This window comes from Macaca mulatta, chromosome 13 (genome assembly GCF_049350105.2).
Source record: "Macaca mulatta isolate MMU2019108-1 chromosome 13, T2T-MMU8v2.0, whole genome shotgun sequence".
NCBI classification, from domain to species: Eukaryota; Metazoa; Chordata; class Mammalia; order Primates; family Cercopithecidae; genus Macaca; species Macaca mulatta.
In genome coordinates, this window is record NC_133418.1 from 13,407,103 (window position 1) to 13,429,619 (window position 22,517).

Consider the following 22,517-nt stretch of genomic DNA (forward strand, 5'->3'; position numbering starts at 1 on the left):
CAACTCCTGGACTAAGGTGACCTGCCTGCCTCGGCCTCCCAAAGTGTTGGGATTACTGGCGTGAGCCACTTTGCCCAGCCTATAATCTTTATAACTAAAACAGTTAGGTATTGGTACATGAATAGGCAAATGAACTGAGAGAATAAAACAGAAAGTCCAGAGACAGACCCAATATATTAGGAAATTTAGTACACATTAAAGGCCATCATCGGTAAGGAAAATATAGACTGTTTAATCAGTTTGTTGGGAAACTGGACAACTATATAAAAAAGATAAAATTGAGGTTGGCCACAGTGGCTCACGCCTGTAACCTCAACACTTTGGGAGGCCATGGCAGGCAGATCACTCCAGTCCAGGAGTTCAAGACCAGCCTGGGCCATGTGGTGAAACCCAGTCACTACAAAAAATACAAAAATTAGCCAGCCGTGGTGGCAGGTACCTGTGGTCTCAGGCACCACAAGGGGAATGAGGTGGGAGGATCGCTTGAACCAGGGAGGCGGAGGTTGCAGTGAGTTGAGATTGTACCACTGCACTCTGGCCTGGGTGACAGAAAAATACCCTGTCTCAAAAATAAATAAATAAATAAAAATTTTAAAAAGATAAAATTCAATGTATTCCTTACACTCTTTACTAATAAGAAATGAAACTGGCCAGGTGCGGTGGCTCAGGCCTGTAAACCCAGCACTTTGGGTGGCCAAGGCCGGTGGATCACTTGAGGTCAGGAGTTCGAGATCAGCCTGGCCAACATGCTGAAACCCTGTCTCTACTGAAAATACAAAAAATTAGCCAGGAATGGTGGCACCTACCTGTAATCCCAGTTACTAAGGAGGGTAAGGCAGCAGAATCATTTGAACCCGGGAGGTGGAGGTTGCAGTGAGCTGAGATGGTGCCACTGCACTCCAATTTGGGCAATAGAGCTAGACTCTCTCAAAAAAAAGAAATAAAACCACACAAGTACTAGAAGAAAACACAGGTGAATTTGTCTTTAATCTGGAAGACAGAGAAATCTTCCTAATTATAACTCAAATTCAAGAAGCAATATCAGAAAATATTGATACATTTGATTACACAGAATTTTCTTTTTCTTTTTGAGATGCGGTCTTGCTGTGTTGCACAGGCTGGAGTGCAGTGCCTAGTCACAGGCAGAATTACAGAGCACCACAGCCTCGAGCTCCTGGGCTCAAGTGGTCCTCCTGCCTCAGCTTCCTGTAGCTGGGACCACAGGCACATGCCACTACACCTGGTGAGATTACATCAAATGTTTTTAAAAAGCTTTTGCACAGTAAAACATGGAAACAAATACTTGAAACTTATATAACAGAGAAGTTGGCATCTCACATATATAAAGAATACTAAAAAAAAAAGGACTAGAGATAAGAAGAGATCATTCCCATTAGAAGAAATGTAAATGGTTTTTAAACATGTGAAAAATGTTCAACCATGCACATAAACAAGGGAAATGGAAATTAAAACTACACTGTGAAACCATTTCTCATATACTAGACAGGCAAAAACACACAAGTTTGGACAACATCCTCTGTTGGCAAAGCTGGAGGGAAACAGGTACTTTCATAGGTTGCTGGGGAGAAATAACATGGTGCAACCTTTATCAAGGGAGACTATGGCAACACCTCGCATTTATACTCTGACTCTGCTATCTCCTTTCTAGAAAGCTTTCCAATAGATACACTGAAAACACACACGCATACATGCAAATATAAGTTCCTAGGAATCGCTAAAGACTGAAAAAGACCCCAAATGTCCATCAATAGATGGAACGCATTATGGTACCTCCACACAGCAGAATAGTGCACAGCTATAAAAATCAAGGAGGAATACCTCTATATTATACTCTGAAGTGACCACTTTAATATACTAAGTAAAAAAAAAAAAAAAGCAAGGTGAGGAAAAGTATGCTACCATTTGGCCAAGAAGGAGGAGATACAAATATTTACATATTTACGTTGTATTTTAAAATGCAAGAATAAACCCTAAAAATAAGGGTTACCTATGGGAGAGGGAGACTTGGCAAAAAACTGGCTGTAAGCTTAGACCTCTTTGATGATATCTTGCTGTATCCATCTGTCCTGGAACTTTGTAAACATTTATATAATAAAAAATAAACCAAAGTAATTTCTAAAAATCAAAAGTAAAATGAAACAAACAAATCTAAGTATAAATCTGGTTGATGGCATAACCACACAGAGAAGAAATACTCCAAGTGACTTTGAAACACAGTAATTTGACTATATTTCTAATATCCTAAGGACAGAAAGAACCACAAACCATCAAAGTTTCCAATAATTATACTGTGGGAGCGGTAGTGTTGGTCCTGTTACTCTGTTGTATGTACTGCGGGATAAATCAAAGGAGTAATTATGTTGAGGTAGTAGAGAAGTAAGATCTTTGGTGTGGTTGAAAGGAAATACAGGTACAATGATGGATTGGTTCTATCAACATGATTTCACAATGAAATTATCTTTACAAAATATATACTTGCCCAGGTGCAGTAGTGCACACCTAGAGTCCCAGCTACCTGGGAAGCTGAGGCAGGAGGCCTGCTTGAGCCCAGGAGTTCAAGGCCAGTCTGGGCAACATAGCAAGACCTTGTTTCTAAAAGAATAAAATAAAACAAAAAAAGACATATTTCCCAGCACTGTCTACTGAAAGAAGGGTCTAGAAACATGAGCAACAAGCACCCCTAGCTCCCAGACTGTGGTCTGTAAACATCGGGGCTTTTTGGAGAAATGGCTGAAACCAGACCCAGGACAAGAAATGTACGAGGTGAGTTGGGAGCATCCTGAAAGTCAAGGAAGCAATCAGATTTCCAGTGGCATGAAAAAGGGACTGAAGAGTCCGCCTGAATAAACTCCCAGCAGGCATGGATGAAACCAAGCACATCACACACATTTACGTCCATGAGTTTATAATGATACTTTTCAGAAAGCCATTTCTGTAAGACAGAAGAGAACCCCATATTGAAAACTGAATAACCGAATTGATCTGGGCAGTAACTGTCCATAGCTGTTAACATTACAGAGCGATGAAGGCATTCACATCAAATATATCACATCTAGATATATTTGATATTAAGGAATTACTGTCAGGTTTTTTAGGAATTGGGGTTTTCTTAGGTAACTTAGAAATATGTACTAAAATGTTTACAGATGAAACGCTATGATGTCTGGGATTTGCCTCAAAATAAACATGTATAAACTGAGAATGCCTGATGTTGGGTGATGTCTCTACCTGGTTCATTATGCTATTCTCTTTATTATATAAGTTTATATATGTTTTCTACAACAAAAAAAATTTCACTGTATGGAATTCCTCAATTTTTCGAAAAACAAATGTGGCTGGGCTAAAGATTTTTTCTTCAAAACGTAAGACTCTATAGCGTCAAACCATAAAAAGACATGGAGGAAACTTAAATGCATATTACCGGCTGGGCGCAGTGGCTCACACCTGTAATCCCAGCACTTTGGGAGGCCGAGGTCAGTGGATCCCTTGAGGTCAGGAGTTTGAGACCAGCCTGGTCAACATGGTGAAACCCCATCTCTACTAAAAACACAAAAATTAGATGGGCATGGTGGCACATGCCTGTAATCCCAGCTACTTGGGAGGTTAAGGCAGGAGAATCACTTGAACCCGGGAGGCAGAGGTTGTAGTGAGCCGAGATTGCACCACTGTACTACTCCAGCCTGGGCGAGGGTGGGGGGAAAGAGAAAATCCTATGACCAAGCGAAAGAAGTCAATCTGAAAAGGCTACATACTGTATGGTCCCAACTAGATGACACTCTGGAAAAGAAAAAACCCATGGAAACAGCAAAAAGATCAGCGGCTGCTGGGGCTTAGGGGAAGGGAGAGATGAACAGATGGAGCACAAAGGACTTTCAAGGTGGTGAACGGATTGTGAATGACACTATAATGGTGGATTCATGTCATGACATATTTGTCGAGCACAGTCCCTAATATGAACTACGGGCTTCGGGTGCTAACAACGTGTCCCCGTACCACTGTCATGTGGATAACGGGAGGGCAGGAGGTCCATGGGAATTCTGTGTACTTTCCCCTCAGTTTTGCTGTGAACCTAAAACTGCTCTAAAAAATAAAGTATGTATATATATATTTTTTTAAAGTGAAAATCAAGACATATACATGAAATAGTTCGTGACAGGAATTCTTGTTTGTCACAAGAAAATGTGTTTGCACTCAGCACTTTGAAATGAGGTGTCTATACAAAAACTCTCCAAGGATAAAAAATACCAGTGTTAAACGGAACGCACTCTCGCCAGCATCCCTGTACCATGAACATATACACGAATTCTAATATGAGCCACCCCTGGCTGGAAGACAGGAGACATCACTAAGGTTAAAGCACTGATTCTTAATTTTGATAAGGCTGTCTGGAGAATTAGGTAAGGCCACAGAAGAACCACTAAAGCCCCTTTTGAGGAGCTAGCTATGAAAAACTTTTTGGTGGGATGAAATGACAGGACATAAAAGAGAAAATGTTATGTACCTGACATTGAAAATACTTAGTGAGCTACTTCAACTCCTTTTCATTATTATTTATTTATTTTATTTCTTTTAGACAGAGTCTCACTCCGTCACCCAGGCTGGAGTGCAGTGGCACGATCTCAGCTCACCGTAACCTCTGCGCCCCCCCAGGGTTCAAGTGATTCTCCTGCCTCAGCCTCCTGAGTAGCTGGGATTACAGGTGCTCGCCACCGCACCAGGCTAATTTTTGTATTTTTAGTAGAGATAGTGTTTCATCTTTCGGCCAGGCTGGTCTCGAACTCCTGACCTCAGGTGATCTGCCTGCCTCAGCCTCCCAAAGGGCTGGCATTACAGGCGTGGGCCACCGTGCCCGGCCTGAAGTTATTTTTGTAGTTATTTACTTAAAAGAATTTTCCCGCTGTTGGAGTGGGTAGATAGGTAGACATAAGCAGGAGCGAAGAAGCCCTGAGAAAGGGAGGTCTGGAAAATCCCACATCCCAGAGACCATCAAAAAGATGCAAGCTGGCCAGGCGCGGTGGCTCATCCTTGTAATCCCAACACTTTGGGAGGCCGAGGTGGACAGATCACTTGAGGTCAGGAGTTCAAGACCAACCTGGCCAACATGGTGAAACCCCATCTCTACTAAAAATACAAAAATTAGCCAGGCGTGGTGGTGCATGCCTGAAATCTCAGCTACTTGGGAGGCTGAGGCAGGGAGAATTGCTTGAACCTGGGAGGCGGAGGCTGCAGTGAGCCAATACTGTGCCACTGCACTCCAGTCTGGGCAATAGAGCGAGACTCTGTCACAAAACAAAACAAAACAAACAAACAAACAAACAAAATGCATGCTAGATATGAGGAGAGAGGAGAGAAAGAGAGTAAAGGAGAAATTCCAAAGAGACATGCAGGTGCAGTAAGTATGGACCTAACCGCTGTACAACCTTCCTGGGATGGAGGTAATGAGCAATGCAGCCATTCGGTGGGATTCACATCCAACACCGGCTGTACATGCGCACCAACTAATAGTAAGAGAGGGCCCCACAAGCTTAGGGTAGAAATTAGGTGGGAGAAAAAGGCGGGGACTTAAGGCAGAAGCGGGAAAAGCAGACAAAGGAAAAAGGCAGAAACTTAAGAGAGAGGTGGGAACTTAAAGAAAAAAATCCAGCATCATAAAAACCTGAGGCAGAACTCTCAGGGCTGCTGGCTTACTCTCTCAGTATCCCACTCTGCCTCATCTTTCAGAACGTACTGTCTCTCTCCATATAAACTCTCTGTTCTCTATTTCCCTTCCTAAAGCTCTCTGCTATCTCTGAATTGTCTCTTGGCCAAAATCTTTCTCCCAAGATAACTAAGGGCTGAGAATATCCGCCCTTCCTGGTAACACCACCAGAGCTGTCTTCAAGCTCCACTTCAGTGTGAAAGAAACTGGTTTTATGACTGCAACCCCATGTTCACAGAACAATCGAACTGGATTTCATTCAGCACTGGTCAAGCACTGCTGCCTCTGTCTTGCCACACATGCCCAATGTCACTGAGGATTTATTCTGCACAGCGCCAATCTCACTCTCCAGTTTCAACATGCAGTCACGGAGGCCACCCAAAAAGACCAGGTGCACAAACGCATCCTCCTCACCCAGCCCTCCGGGGCCCGCCAGCAGGAACTCCTGTCTCCCTATCCTCTTGACGATCGGCGGCCTCTCCTCGCTGCAGTAGGGAAACAGGTCCTGGGAGACGCCCGTGCTGTAGTTGTGGATGATGTACTGAGTGGTCAGAGCCAGACACAGGAAGTGGCCGTCCACAGCCACAGCGAGGGGCTGCTCGGAGGTCGACACCTCCTTGACGATCTGCACCCGGTCCTCATACACCAGAAACATCTGGATGGTTCTGCGTTTGACAGAGATGATGCAAACTTCTACACAGAATGGGTCCCCGCTCACAGGGTTCTCATTCAGTGCAAACGTGGCTGCCCCCTTGATGCGGGCCCCCGAGGGCACGGGCTCGAGGTTCAGCATGTTGACCAGGCTGATGGAGTTGTCACACAGCACCAGCAGCCTGTTGAGCGCTGAGGCTGCGCGCAGCTCGTTCACGGGCTTCTTGAAGCCCAGGTGTCTGTGCAGCTGTTTGGTGGCAGTGAACGTGGCCGGCCCGGCAGGCACTGGCCTCTCCTCCAACAGGAAGTGGTAGACGAAGCAGTCGTTGGTACCCACGTAGAGGTCCCTGCCGCAGCACTCCACACACTCTATGTTGATGCGCTCCTTGTCGCCCATCAGCAGCTCCCGCTCCACGGCAGAGACAAGCGTAAAGGCTTTGATGTTCATCATGTCTACTGGCTGATCTGCTGGAAGAGAAAGAGGAAAACTGATTTTAGAGGAACAAGGAAGAAGCAGAAACAGCGGTTGCAATAATGATACGTGGATTCCCTAGTTAGCATGTTCATTAAAGGAAAACATTCTATGCTGTCAAAAAATGGAAAGAAACCATTTCCCCACTGACCTCCCCCATCGGACAGCAAGAGACCCCAGCAGAAAACCACACACACACCCCTCCACACACACCCACACACACACATGCACGTGCTTGTGATCACATGCCATCCTGCTCAGTCCCCACACAGAGTCACCTGGAGCCTCCTCGCATTGCTCCTGGGAGACACGCTTGCAGGCAGAAGACAAATGCACGCATTCACCCACAGGCAACATAACAGAAGGATTTCTGTGAGGCAGGAGGATGACTTGACCCCAGGAGCTGGAGGCCAGCCTGGGCAATATAATGAGACCCCATTAAAACAAAGAAACAAAAAAAAAGGATTTCTGAAAAAGGCAGATGTGATCTTCATTGATCTTCCCTGAGTTTCGACAGCTACTTGAATATGTACTTTAGTCAGTGAACACAACCACAGTCGCAGGATCCTGCCAGGGACACTGAGGCAGGTGCCAGGCCTTGCATTCCTTTGTGTTCTTCCCAAAAAGGCAGGCGCATCAGCCCCAGCTCCGGAGGAAATGTATTCATTTGGAGAGTAAAGGTGTGCCTCGGAGCTCGAAAGGCTTTCAGGTGGCGAGTGGAGCTATTCAGTGGATGTGTGGACTGGTCCCTGGTTCCCACTGAAAGTGAGAGCCTGTGGCCTCCTACTTCATCGTCTGTGGAGAACTGTGGCTTCACACTCCACAAAGTCAGAGGGAGAAGACCAGGCAAGGTGGCCTTTCTGACTTCTCAGGCGGCCAGAAGCAAACTCAAAGGCACAGTCCCTGTGATCAGGAGCAGGGCAGGGGATCAGAGAGCTGGAAAGAGGACTGCAGAGAATGACGGGAGCTGCAGGGCAGCTGGGAAGTGAAAGGTTCCCTATCACTATCACTTCCTCACCTCAAGCTCTCTGAACATGGAACAGTGCTGCTTCATGAGAGCTTAAGTTCCTAATACTCAGAGGCATTCCAGCAAAGTGGGGAAGACCTCTCAGAAATATTCAAGAAAGGTTCACGCATCAGGGAAGGGAAGGAATCAGAAAACTTCTTTGGTGCCTTTCAACTAGAAAATTTCGGAACTCCACAATTTCTTGTCTGCCCCCATCCATGGGGGTAATGACAACTACACATGAGAGAGACTCCAGCCCCCTTCCCTAGCTCAACAAAACCCCCAGGAGGGGGGTACCCCAGGGCTGAGGAGGCTTGTCTGTGGACATGTCAGTCCTTCCTGTTTTTTCCCATCGCTTGAGCAAATTACTTGTTGCTATGGTCAGAATGTTTGTGTCCCCCTAAAATTCATATGTTGAAACTTATCCCCAGAGTGGTAGTGTTGGGAGGTGGGGCAACTGGGAGGTGATTACGTCATGAGGGTGGAACCCTTACGAACGGCATTAGTGCCCTTATCAAAGAGGCCCCAGAGTGCTTATTTTTTCCTTCCATCCACTGTGTGAGGAGGCAGCTGGAAGGCACCACCCTTGAGGGACGGACCCTCACCAAACACTGAACCTACCATGCCTCGATCTTGGACTTCCCGGCCTCCAGAACTGCGAGCAATACATTTCTATTGTCTATTAATTACCTAGTGTATGGTAGTTTGTTAACAGCAGCCTGAACGGACACTTGGCTATTCCAGTCTCAATTGCCTCATCTGTGAAATGAGCATAATAACGGTACCTACTTCATAGGATTGTTGCATGAAGTAAGTCAGCTCATATGAAATACTGACAGCCGGCACACGGCACTCAAACTTTTGGATCTCATCATAAGTACTATGATTCCCTCCCAGTCTGGATCAGCTCCTATTCCTCTCTCAAACTACCAGCTTGCTTCTGGTGTTTATTTCCCAAGCTGAGCACCAAGAGATTAAACTATGCTGTCCTCTGTCCTCAGATATGGGTAACCTGTTCACCTCCACCAAAAGATAGCCTGCATCATAAGCCAGAACACACACTCACACACCTGCCCCACCCCACGACATCTTCACACTCATTTATGGGAGCTCATCTTCACAGAAACTATGGAAAAGAGATGGGGGAAGTGTAGAGGGAGGCTCAAAAGGCACCCCAGAGAAGGAGTCATGTCCATCTACCTCGGGGCTGTGGGAGCATCCCCAGAATCCCAGGTGAGGCCGGGTGCAGAGCTCCTGCAGGCTTCTACAAATAGTCTCTGGCACAAACAGCTCTTAAACAACGTCACGTATTTGTCCCAACCAAACACAACCACCGAAACCCACCTAGACAATGTTTTTTTCTCCATGTAAATGCTAATGAGTAAAACCCAGATACTGAAATGTCGGCTTCCAGACATCTAAGTTAGTGAAAGTGAAGTAATACAAAATACTTCTTCCTTCATGGATTAATCAATCAAGGTTGTCTTTTTTCAATGGCAGGAGTAAGCAGTTCTGCTATTTAAAATATAAATTGTGTCTTACTTTGCGGAAGGAATAGAGAAACAAACTCTGGGCACCTATAATCAAACTCCTTTTATTTAGCTTCTTAAAAGTATATTATCCATAATTCCAGCCCCTGTCTTCAGTTAGCACAAGGGATAAACTAAACACATTTGCAGTAAAGAATATTAGAGAAAGAATCAAACTCCTCATATTTAGTCTAAATCCTGGGGTAGATAGAGAAGGGGAGAGGGAGAGAGAGCTGTAAAAAAATATATGGTTTACTAAAAAGTCATAACTCTATATTTAAAAAGAAATGCAATATTGTTTCACTATCTAGTAAACTAGCTACTCAAGCCTTGCTAAAGATAAGCTTCCTATTACAGGCCTTTAAATTAAGGACTTGCTTTGGTAATTAAATGGTAATAATGCAGAATTATATGGAGGTAAATGAAAGCTGAAGAAGTAACAGGCTAGCACTTAAAAATGACTTATTCTTAACCCTGTCTCTACAAAAAAATATAAAAAATTAGCCAGGCATGGTGGGGCACACCTGTATTCCCTCCTCCTCAGGAGGCTGAGGCCGAAGAGTTGCTTGAGCCCAGCGGTTTGTGGCTTCAGTGAGCTATGATGGCACCACTACACTCCAGCCTGGGAAACAGTGTGAGATGCTTTCACACAGAAAAAATAAAAAATAAAAAAAAAAAGAAAAAGAAAAAAGAAATAAATAATTAGCTAGGAGTGGTGGCTCATGCCTGTAATCCCAGCACTTTGGGAGGCTGAGGCAGGTGGATCACCTGAGGTCAGGAGTTCAAGACCAGCCTGCCCAATGTGGCGAAACCCCGTCTCTACTAAAAATACACACACACACAAAAGTTAGCCAGGCATGGTGGTGGGCGCCTGTAATCCCAGCTACTCAGGAGGCTGAGGCAGGAGAATAGCTTGAACCCGGGAAGCAGAGGTTGCAGTGTACCGAGATCACACCACTGCACTCCAGCCTGGGTGACAAGAGCAAAACTCCATCTCACAAAAACAATAATAATAATAATAATTTTAAAAACTATTTTTTAAGCAGTAGGAAAATTCTCTCCATGACCTAATTCACATGACATATTTACTTAGATAAAATATGAATCATAAAAAGATAGATAAACTTTAGGCCACACCTCTGTATTTTCATTAAATATAGCCTGCTGGGGTTCTGAAACAGAGAATTTTCAACATGGTAATAAAAGGAAACGTTTCTCTAAGGTGTACAATTCATATTTTACTGTGTGATCTCAAAATGATCTAAAATTTAAACTTTTTGTTAGAACTTCACTTTAAGGCTTACCTATAATCCTAACACTTTGGGAGGCCAAGGCAGGAAGATCACTTGTGCCCAAGAGTTCAAGACCAGCCTGGGCAACATACTGAGACTTGGTCTCTATTTTAAAATAAAAATAAGAATATTAAATAAAAAAAATTCACTTAAAAAGCATGATTATAATAATTTAAAAGATCAACATTTTAATGTTTTCTTAGAATTTCAAAATACATACCCAGGTAGGGAAGAGATTGGAAAATGCTAGCATGCTCAAGGACCATAATTTAATTAAAGCTAACATTGCATACGTAGCAAGAACCTCTAAGTATGCAAAAAACTAAAATAAACAATTATAAGACACAATCCCACTTCCTAAGAGTCTCCCTGTCCTCTTAAGGAAATAGGACTAGAAAAATAAATCAGTAATAGTATAAAGCAATATGTGCTAAGGGTCAAAATAAAAATATTAGTAATTATTTCCTACCAGGTTAAGAATATGCACATTGTCATTTTAAAGATTTTGCCACTGGTGATAATCAGAATCTTAGTCAGCATCTTTAAAAATGCTAATGTAAAAATGCGACTCTTTTTCTACAAATGTACACGGAAACATTATCTTTTATTCAGTATCTGGCATCATTTTAAAAGAACTGATGACTTTTGGCCGGGCATGGTGGCTTACGCCTGTAATCCCAGCACTTTGGGAGGTCCAGGCGGGTGGACCACCTGAGGTCAGGAGTTCGAGACCAGCCTGGCCAACATGGTGAAACCCCATCTCTATTAAAAATGCAAAACTTAGCCAGATGTGATGGCACATGCCTGTAATTCCAGCTACTTGAGAGGCTGAGGCAGGAGGATCACTTGAATCTGGGAGGCAGAGGTGGCTGTGAGCAGAGATTGTGCCACTGCACTCCAGCCTGGGTGACAAGAGTGAAACTCCGTCTCAAAAAAAAAAAAAAAAAAAAAAAAGAACTGATGACTTTTGGCGTCTTCCCTTACTCCTCAGGAAGTTTACTAAACCTCAGTTCAAAAATGACAATTCTATTCTTTCTGGCTACACATGGGGCTGGGAGCCACAGGTTTTATATTACCTGTAAGTTTCAAAGAAAGTTTCTGTGTTCTTTACTTGGAGACCGGTTACAAAAGCTATATAGGCTTCTAGAGGCCCCACTTCTTTTCACAGCACAGAGCACTGGTTACATCCTGATTTAATAGACACTGTCTATCCTACAAAGCAAGTACCGGGTCCAGATGGATCTCCAAGCGAGTTCCACTAAGCACCCAGGAACCAACTAATTCCAATTTCACATAATAAATGTTCCTAAGGATAAAAAGATAAATGAAAGAGGGAACATATCCTTACTTTATTTTATGAAAGTAGTAGAAAGTAAAACTTTGATATTCAAACCAGATAAGGATATAGGAAGAAGGAAAATCACAGATCATTCTTACTCACAAACAAACCTGAAAAAACACTAAATGTTAGCACATGAAATCAACAAATATATATTAAAAATATAATATGGCTAAGTTGGGATGCAATATTGGTTTAAAGTAATAAAATCTGTTCCTTTAGCTCACATTTATAAATGAAAAGAAAACAACTAATTATTTCAATAGATGCAGAAAAAGCATTAAATTAACTCATAAGATAAACAAAATAAATTAAATTAAATTAAATTTTAAAATCTTTCATTTTGAAACAAGGAACAAGACAAGAATGTTTACTATTGCCATCTGTTATGGGTTGAAATGAATCTTCCCCAGCCATGCTGAAGTCCTAATCCCCAGTACCCGTGAATGGGACCTTATGTGGAAATAAGACGATCAGAGTCATTTAGGGTGAGCTCTAATCCAATATGACTGTGTCCTTATAAAAAGGGGACATTTGTACACAGAGACAGACACATACAGAGAAAAGACAAGTGAAGACACAGGAAGAGGAAGGAGATCTATAAGCTAAGGAATGTCTGAAGTTCCAGACCTTGCTCTCAGATTTCCACCCTCCAGAAATCTGAAGTAATAAGTTTCTGTTGTTTAAGGCACCCAGCCTGTAGTACTTTCTTACAGCAGCCCTAGAAACTAATACACGATCTCAGTTCAACACTGTATTAGGAGTCTTTGCCCGTACCACAAAACAAGAATAGTTATAAAGAATTGAAAACAGGCTGGGCTTGGTGACTCATGCCTGTAATCCCAGCATGTTGGGAGGCCAAGGCAGATGGATCACCTAAGGTCAGGAGTTCAAGACCAGTCTAGCCAACATGGTGAAAACCTGTCTCTTCCAAAACTACAAAAATTAGCTGGGCATGGTGGCAGGCGCCTGTAATCCCAGCTACTTGAGAGGCTGAGGCAGGAGAATTGCTTGAACCTGGGAGGCAGAGCTTGCAGTGAGCCAAGATCGCACCACTGCACTCTAATCTGGGTGACAGAGCAAGACTCTGTCTCAAAAAAAAAAAAAAAAAAAGAATCGAAAACAAAAACATAAAATTATAATTATTCACAAATGACATTACTGTTTACACAGAAACCCACAAAAAAGCTATTAGAATTAATGACTTTGTAGTTTAATTTTTTTAAAAACCAAAGTAGTTTGAATTTCTAGCCCCAAAATTACAAACTTGAAAAAAAAAAAACTTACAATAGTAGAAAATATAAGGTATGAAAGAATTATCTAACAAAGATATTTAAGATCTTTATGGATAAAGTAATAAAATTTTATTGTTTGACATTAAGGAAGACCTAAATTATCATCTTGGAAGGCTTTCCTGCAGAAATTGAAAAGCTGGTTTTAAATTTTAAATGGAAAGCACAGAACATAGCATAGTCAAAAGTCTTGAAAATGAAGAACAAAACTGAAGGACCTACACTAACTGATTTCAGAAATTGCTCTAATACTACAGTAATGAAGACATGAGGATAGACAAACAGGTCAAGCCCCAGACTGAGAGAAAAATGTGTAATGCATATATCTGGCAAACGACTCATATCCAGAATATAGAAAAACTCCTACAAACCAATAACAAGAAGACAAACATTTTAAAAATGGGCAAATGACTCAGACACTTTCACAAAAGGCATATGAATGGACCAATAAGAACATGAAAAGATGCTCACCATCTTTAACCAAGATATTTATTTTAAGCCACAATGAGCTATCACTTCACACCTACTAGAAGAGCTACCATTAAAAAGATCGCCAACACGAAATGTTAATAAGGACGTAGAACAACTGGAAATCTCATACGTTGCTGGAAGGAGTTTAAAAGGGTAAACTTTGGAGATCTGTTTCGCAGTTTTTTATAAACTTAAACATGCATTTGTCCAGATACGTCACGTTTAATATTTCCACTTCTCTTGTGTATATATCTGTATCTACAAAAAGACATGTATAAGATATAAGATATGCACAGCAAGCTTATTCATATTACCCAAAAAAAGGGAAAGGCTCAGTTTTCCCCACTTACCCCCATTTAATTGTGGCGTATTTATACAGTGGAATACTACTTAGAAATAAAAAGAAAGAAACTACTGACAAAGGCAACAAATAGATGACCTCAAAAACACTGAGTGGAAGAAATCATGCCTATATTATATATTTCCAATTACCTGAAGTTCAAAAGTTGGCCACGCTAATCTATAGTGACAGAAATCAGAACAGTGTTTACTTTGGAAGGAACAGGGTGACTAAGTGGAAAGGGACACAGCAAACTTTCTGGGTAACAGACATAGTCTGTATCTTATTTAAGGTATTACCTATGCAAGTGTAAGGAGTTATCAAAATTCATTGACTTTTGTGTTCTGTGTATTTTACTGTATGCAAATTATGTTTTTACAAAAAAAAAAAAAAAAAAAAAAAATTCCCTACCTGATCCAGAGGAAAAAAAGTGCCATTCCAATACAAACTCTTACAGGTACACGGACCGTGTGTGTGTGTGCGCGCGCGCGTGTGCGTGTAACTCAAAAAGCAGATTCTAAAATTCACATGGCAGACTGGTAGCAGTGGCTCATCCCTATAATCCTGTAATCCCAGCACTTTGGGAGGCCGAGGCGGATGGATCGCCTGAGGTCAGGAGTTTGAGACCAGCCTGGACAACCTGGTAAAACCCAGTCTCTACTAAAAATACAAAAATTAGCTGGGCGTGGCTGTGCACACCTGTAGTCCCAGCTAGTCAGAAGACCGAGGCAGGAGAATCGTTTGAACCTGGGAGGCGGAGGTTGCAGTGAGCCAAGATTATGCCGCTGCACTCCAGCCTGGGTGACAGAATGAGACTGTGTCTCCAAAAAAAAAAAAAAAAAAAAAAAATTCACATGGCAGAGAGGGCCAGAAAAAGTTAGACACGTCTGAAAAATGGCCAGGAGACTTGACTCAACAGATAAAATATAATCAGAAACCATGGTAATTAAGATAATGTTGGACTAGCACAAGGCCAGACCTAGAGAACACATCTGGGTGCCCGGAAACAGGACACGCATATGTGGAAACTTGAAACGTGACTAGGGTGGCACTGTACATGTGGGGCATATACCATGTATACACATGTACAGTAAACAGTGCTTGGTGTACTGGATGTCCATAGAGAATATAAGAAAGCTAGATTCTGCCAGGCGTGGTGGCTCACACCTGTAATCCCAGCACTTCGGGAGGCCGAGGTGGGAGGATCACAAGGTCAAGAGATGGATACTATCCTGGCCAACATGGTGAAACCCCATCTCTACTAAAAATACAAAAATTATCAGGGCATGGTGGCAGGTGCCTGTAGTCCCAGCTACTCGGGAAGCTGAGGCAGGAGAATTGCTTGAACATGGGAGGCAGAGGTTACAGTGAGTTGAGATAGCACCACTGCACTCCAGCCTGGAGACAGAGCAAGACTCCATCTCAAAAAAAGAAAAAGAAAAAAAAAAGAAAAAAAGAAAGCTAGATTCCTACCTCACACCACACATCAAAATTATTCCAGGTGATTAATATTCTTAAGTATAAAAGACATAACTTTGAAACATTGGGAAAAAAAACAAGAAAAAATATTCTCATGACCTTCTTAGGGTAAGGAAGAATTTCTAAAATAAGATATAAAAAAGCACAAACCCTAAGGAAAAATGATAAATTCTCCCATGTGAAAATGTACTGTTTCTGTTCTTCAAGAGACATCATGAAGAAAGTGAAAAGATAAGGGAAAAAGGGGGCTGGAGAGAAGACACTGACATCATGTATCTGACCAGAAACATCTGGATGATGTGGGAACTCCTGCAGCAAGAAAGTCAAGGATCTAACAGAAGGATGGGCAAAATACACAAACAGGCCTTTCATTGGAGAGGAAACATGAATATCCAATAAACACGAAAGAACACAACCTGATTAGCACCTGCAAATTACTACTACAGTGATATTTCATTTTCTACCCATTAAATTGACAAATATTTGAAGTCTGACAACACGAGGTGTTCCTAAGAACACGGCACAATGAGGAGGCTCCACCGTGCTGGGGGAAGGTTTGGAGCTGGTAAGGACAGGTTTTCATTATCTAGGAAGCCCCTGCCATGACTCTACTTCTAAGCATTTGTCTTACTGAGTCTGTTTTGTGCTTACCAGGGCAAAGAAAGTTCACAGCAATCCTGTTTGAGACAGGGGAAAACTAGAAACGACTCATGTTTCCTCAGAGGCTGAAATACTGTGCAGCTGCAAGAGAATGAACTAGAGCCGCCCACAAGGATGAATCGTAAGGGAATTTTAAGGGAATGAGGAACACAAATCTGGGAAGGATGGAACTGGGTGTGGGTGTGCATGAGATTCCCAAGGGTCAGCAATGTTTTATTTCTGAAGCTGGGGGTTGCTTTTATTATGACTCTCTATATCTTTTTTTTTTTTTTTTTTTTTGAGACGGAGTCTTGCTCTGTGCCCCAGGCTGGAGTGCAGTAGCGCGATCTCGGCTCACTGCAAGCTCCGCCTCCCGGGTTCACGCCATTCTCCTGCCTCAGCCTCCCGAGTAGCTGGGACTACAGGCGCCTGCCACCTCGCCCGGCTAATTTTCTTGTATTTTTAGTAGAGACGGGGTTTCACCGTGTTAGCCAGGATGGTCTCGATCTCCTGACCTCGTGATCCGCCCGTCTCGGCCTCCCAAAGTGCTGGGATTACAGGCTTGAGCCACCGCGCCCGGCCAACTCTCTATATCTTATACAGATTACAAATATGTTTCTATAGGCATTAAATATTAATTAAAAATACATATGTACATATAGAATGTATAAAATTCTACTCATTTCCCCAAACCAGCTTACCCTGGAAATAGAGAAAGAATCTGTTTAATAAACCTGGTGGAATTCACCAACTGTATGTTCCTTGTTAAAAATTTGATTGCATGGAAGCACATTTATCAAACAAATAAGTGATTTATAATTTCTTAGTTTATCTAAATGCAGTGCTTAGTTTATTTTGTATCCATATTTAATAGCCATTTCTCAGGATATCAAAGTCCAATTTGGGGCATTCCATCCATCGTTTTCTATAAATATCCCCTAGAAGGTGAAGGGAAAGACCAGCATGTGGTAGATGGCTCAGGGGGTGAACACCCTGCCCCGTGGGTGTGTATACCGTCTGAGGCAGCAGCTTCTGTGAGGCCAGCCTCTTACCTCATGGGCCTCTGTCCCTCTCCCTTCTACTTTCAGGGCCACGTAAGTATCTCCACTTTCAGTTTCAACCAGTTCAAAACTGGTTTTACTATCTTACTCTTCTTTCCATTTCCTCTGTACTAAAACTCACCAAGGACAGACCTCATTAAAAAAAAAGTCACAGCAGAAAGAATAAATGTGGAATGAGACCATTTTCTTTTCTTTTCTTTTTTTTTTTTTTTTGTGAGACAGAGTCTCACTCCATCACCCAGGCTGGAGTGCAGTGGCACGATCTTGGCTCACTGCAACATCTGCCTCCTAGGTTCAAGCGATTCTCGTGCCTCAGCCTCCTGAGTACCTGGGATTACAGGCGTGCGTCATTTTGCCCAGCTAATTTTTGCATTTTTAGTGGAGATGGGATCTCACCATGTTGGCCAGGCTGGTCTCGAACTCCTGATCTCAAGTGATCCACCTGCTTCAGCCTCCCAAAGTGCTGCAATTACAGGCGTGAGCCACTGCACCCGGCCAAGAGCAAGTTTTTAAGTAGATAATCTAGACATAAAAAGAGGCTTGTAGGCTGGGCGCAGTGGCCCATGCCTGTAATCCCAGCACTTCGGGAGGCCAAGGTGGGTGGATCACCGGAGGTCAGGAGTTTGAGACCAGCCTGGCCAATATGGTGAAATCCCATTTCTACTAAAAATACAAAAATTAGCTGGGCGTGGTGGCAGGTGCCTGTAATCCCAGCTACTTAGGAGGCTGAGAAAGGAGAATCACTTGGACCCAGGAGGCGGAGGTCACAGTGAGCCAAGATCACACCATTGCACTCCAGCCTGGGCAACAAGAGTAAAACTCTGTCTCAAAAAACAAACAAACAAACAAACAAAAAACAAAAGAGGCTGCTTGTAGCTCCAACATTAACCACGTAAATATTAGCACACATATATAAGATTTTAATATATATGTTTAACACATATAGGTATGCATATGTTTAACACATTTATACATACATGTATGTGTGTATATATTTGTTATATATTAAAATATGTATTTGTTATGTATTGAAATATACATATTTGTTATATATAAACATATATCTGTTATATACACACACACACACATAATATATACACACATATATACACACACACACACAAGGAAACTCCTAATCTGGTACAGAGATAAATATATTCTCCCAAAAGAATGCTATGACGAACTGGCATTTATTAAGATGGGCTCTTTACCAATAATTATTCTTGAACCAAAGAATGACACTTTGTTATCTGCTCTACCAAATAATGTCCACCTGCGAGCCAGCTTTAAGATTGGCCTGGTGTCCTCTGTGTCTGCAAAAAGCCCTCACATTTTCTAATTACTTCACAGCTTATAAACGAAACAGACTCTTCCGAAACCTATGCAGCTATACGTGTACCAGAACTTCATCACCCTGGGGGACGAACCACAAAAGTCAGCCCTATAATAGAATGCACCGTCCTGTGAATAAGCTCAAGACTAATTCTGTATCTGCATTTTAAAAAGGACACACTACCTCAAGTAAGATTTGTTCTTTTCTCATTTTACAGCAAGAAGTTTTTTTTTTTTCTTTATGACAGTCCATCAAAAATGAATAGACATCAAGTGGTCATTCTAACATTTGGACCAAAGCCAGGTCAGATCTGAAGGCAATGCAGAAAGGAGGCAGGAATGTGGGCCACACACCTGAAACACTAGGTCATTATCCTCCTTATCACACACCAGAAGGTAGTTCCCTGCCCAAAAGATAAACTCCAGACTCAGCTTAAGATGTACAGCCCTTAAAATTTTAACCTCAGCCAACCTCTCCTCCTTTATTTAGTAAGAAAAATTATAGCTATTAACCTATTCTTATGGTTCCATAATATCAGTCTCTTGTTTTATAAGCTACAATCAGTTCGGAATTGCTGCTGAGTTCCAAACAGCCTGTAAGTGTCCAAGGCACTCCACAAACCAAGCAGTTGTCAAAAGGGATTTGAGCAAACACTACTCTCTAGACACGTTTCCAAAGGATTAACACAATGAGTCAGAAATAGTTACCATTAACCACAGCGGTGGGATCGAATTTACCAATGTAATAATCCCTAAAGGAAAACACACTGCCTCCTTTTCATCGCCAAATGTCACTTGTCTATATGGAAAGTAGCAATGTCTGGGAGACAAGGGCAGCCTCAGAATGGGCCTTCAGAGGGCGGCACAGATTCCCACACACTGGACCTCCTCTGACTGGCTGATGGCAGGGATCCTGGCTTTAGGCATGAGTATCTTTCCTTCTTTGCCTCTTCCTGCAATTTACAGTTTTTGCATAAATACAAGTCCTTATTTATTTATTTATTTATTTAAGATGGAGTCTCTCACTTTGTTGCCAAGGCTAGAGTGCAGTGGCACGGTCGTGGCTCACTGTAACCTCTGCCTCCCAGGTTCAAGTGATTCTCCTGTCTCAGCCTCCTGAGTAGCTGGGCGTACAGGCACCTGCCACCATGCCTGGCTAATTTTTTTGTATTTTTAGTAGAGATAAGGTTTCACCGTGTTGGCCAGGCCGGTCTCGAACTCCTGACCTCAGGTGATCTGCCCGCCTCGGCCTTCCAAAGTGCTGGGATTACAGGCATGAGCCACCATGCCCAGCCTACAATGACTTTTTTAAAGTTTCTATTTTGCCATTTTAATATAGAACCTTTATAGGAAAAAAAAATGTTTCTCTGAGAAGCAGTTTCTCAGTTAACTTGGATAAACATATCTACTAAGCCCATGAAGCCGCAGACAGATAGCAATGTCTGTCACAGGGGAAAATTGAGCAGTGTCGTGCTGCATAATGACATTTCCATTAACAACAGACAGCATCTACAACAGTGGTCCCATAAGGTTATAATGGAGCTGAACAATTCCTGTCACCTAGTGACAGTCTAACTGTTGGAACATTGTGGCGCAATGCATCACTCGCATGTGTGGTGTTGCTGGTGTACACAAACCTACTGCAGTGCCAGTCGTAGAAAAGTCTAGCACGTTCAATTACACACAGTATGTAGGACTTGCTATAATGATAATAAATGACTATGTTACTGGTTTATGTATTTACTCCACTATCCTTTTTATCATTATTTTAGAGTGTACTCCTACTTATGCAGAACAAAATTAAGTTAATTGTAAAACAGAGTCCTTCAGGAGGACTCCAGAAGAAGGAATTGTTATCATAGACGACAGCTTCATGTGTGTTACTGCTCCTGACGACCTTCCAGTGGGACAAGATGTGGAGGTGGGTGACAGGGATATGGATGATCCTGACCCTGGGCAGGCCAAGGCTAATGTGTGTGTGTGTGTCTTCATTTTTAACCAAAAAGTTTAAAGTAAAAAAAAAAAAAAAAAAAAAAAAAAACTTATAGAATAAGGATATAAAGAAAATATTTTTGTACAGCTATACAACATGTTTTCAGCTACATGTTATTACAAAGAGTCAAAAACTTTAAAAAAAGTTTATAAAGTAAAAAAGTTACAGTAAGCTAAGGTTAATTTATGACTGAAGAGAAGTATTTTTAGAATAAATTTAGTGTAGCCTAAGTGTACAATATTTACAAAGCCTATAGTACTGTACAGTAACGTTATAGGCCTTCACTTTCACTTGCCATTTGCTCACTGACTCATCCAGAGAAACTTCCAGTCCTGCAAGCTCCATTCGTGGTAAGTGCCCCATACAAGTGGACCCTTTTTTTAGTCTTTTATATAGTATTTCTACTATCCCTTTTCTATGTTTAGATGTGTTCAGATACACACATACTTTCGTGTTACAAGATTCTCTTGTGCCTAGAGATCCAGTACAGTAGCATGCTGTAAAGGTTTGTAGCCTAGGAACAACAGGCCATACCCATATAGCTTAGGTGTATAATATACTGTACTATCCAGGTTTGTGTAAGTTCACTCTACGATGTTCACACGATGACAAAATTGCCCAGTGGGAGATTTCTCAGAACATATCCTAGTCGTTCACTGACGCATGACTGTATATCACATATTAGCTCTAGAAAGCAAAGCTATAAGTGAATTGACAAAAGTTGCCATAGATCCTAACAGCTTTTGAGACGGATGAGGGGCAGACAGAATTTGGCACACTTCGTACACACTTGGCACACACACACTCGTTCACAGCTCCCAGTCAACTAGTTAGGGTGCTGGTGCCATATGATTAGGAGAGAAAGCTAAATCACCAAGGACTTGGCCAAAAGCAAACTATGGTGGTGAGGGGGAAGGTGAAGAAAAGGGGTGGTGTGCAACACAGTGGGACACCTTGCCTTATTCCCCATGTTTGTTGAGGCCGGTCCTGAGAAGCTTAAGAGAGAAAGACTCAGAAGCATGCATTGGAGACTAGTTTTCTTGTGGTCCCAGTGATGGTGGCTCTTGTGATGCCTGGATGGGGAAGGAGAGCCTGGAAAAGTCAGGTGGTGACTTCAGTCAAGGGGGCGGGGGGATGTGCTGACACCCACCTCTGGCTTTGTCAGCTTCCTAAAACAAAAACAGCGTGGGCAGCTGCCAAGGGGCCTGCTGCTCAGCCTCTATCTCTGCGACCCCTTGGGACTCGGTGCACACTCAGACCTTCCTGTTCCCCTTTGGCACAGGCACCAACCCCACGCCCATGCTTCCTCTCCTGGCCACCACATCGTGGGTATTGAGCAGGACAGGCAAGTATGACTGGACACCTTTTTTGCAGGCAGCAGGGAGAGAAAGCTTGAAAACCTTTACTTCCCGTGCTGCGTTCCTGACTCAATGAAGAGCCAAATCACAGCCTCAAAATTCTATATTGGGTGAGGAAAGGCAAACCTTGCCAGCAATATTCTCCCGCTGCAAGCTACCTTCAGATGCAGTGTTTGTGCTAAATGAATGAAATGAGATGTCAACAAGAGTCCCTACTAAAAAACAAACCACGAAACACCTCCAATTCCCATGGTGGGGTTTGATAGGCTCTCTGACAATCACTGAAGTCCCATCTGAAAAATGCATTTTGGTAGCTTTATGGGTTGACTTAAAGTCTTGAGATACTTATGTGGTTTTCTTAAACGTGTTGTTTCTAAAGATTGTGAAGGTGATTGTCAGAGAGCATCTCAAATCCCCCATGGGAACTGGAGGGGTTTAGATAAATCCAAACAGAGGGACGGTCTACAAAATCTCTGACACCCTTTCAAGAGTGTTAAGGTCATGAAAAAAGAGGAAAGGCTGAGGTACTGTCACAGATTAGAAG

At 42.4% G+C, this 22,517-nt stretch overlaps 1 protein-coding gene across 4 annotated transcripts in view; it reads right to left on the reverse strand.

Moving 5' to 3' along the window:
- Positions 1 to 22,517, reverse strand: part of TGFBRAP1 (transforming growth factor beta receptor associated protein 1) — a 72,362-nt gene that overhangs the window by 36,084 nt on the left and 13,761 nt on the right. For 3 of the 4 annotated variants that reach the window (XM_077958954.1, XM_077958956.1, XM_077958955.1), the window contains exon 4: positions 6,134 to 6,835. In XM_077958954.1, the coding sequence (XP_077815080.1) occupies positions 6,134 to 6,821 (688 nt within the window). In that variant the 5' untranslated portion in view covers positions 6,822 to 6,835. Of the gene's footprint in view, positions 1 to 6,133; positions 6,839 to 22,517 lie in introns of all 4 variants that reach the window. The other variant, XM_015113043.3, reaches the window with a different exon arrangement.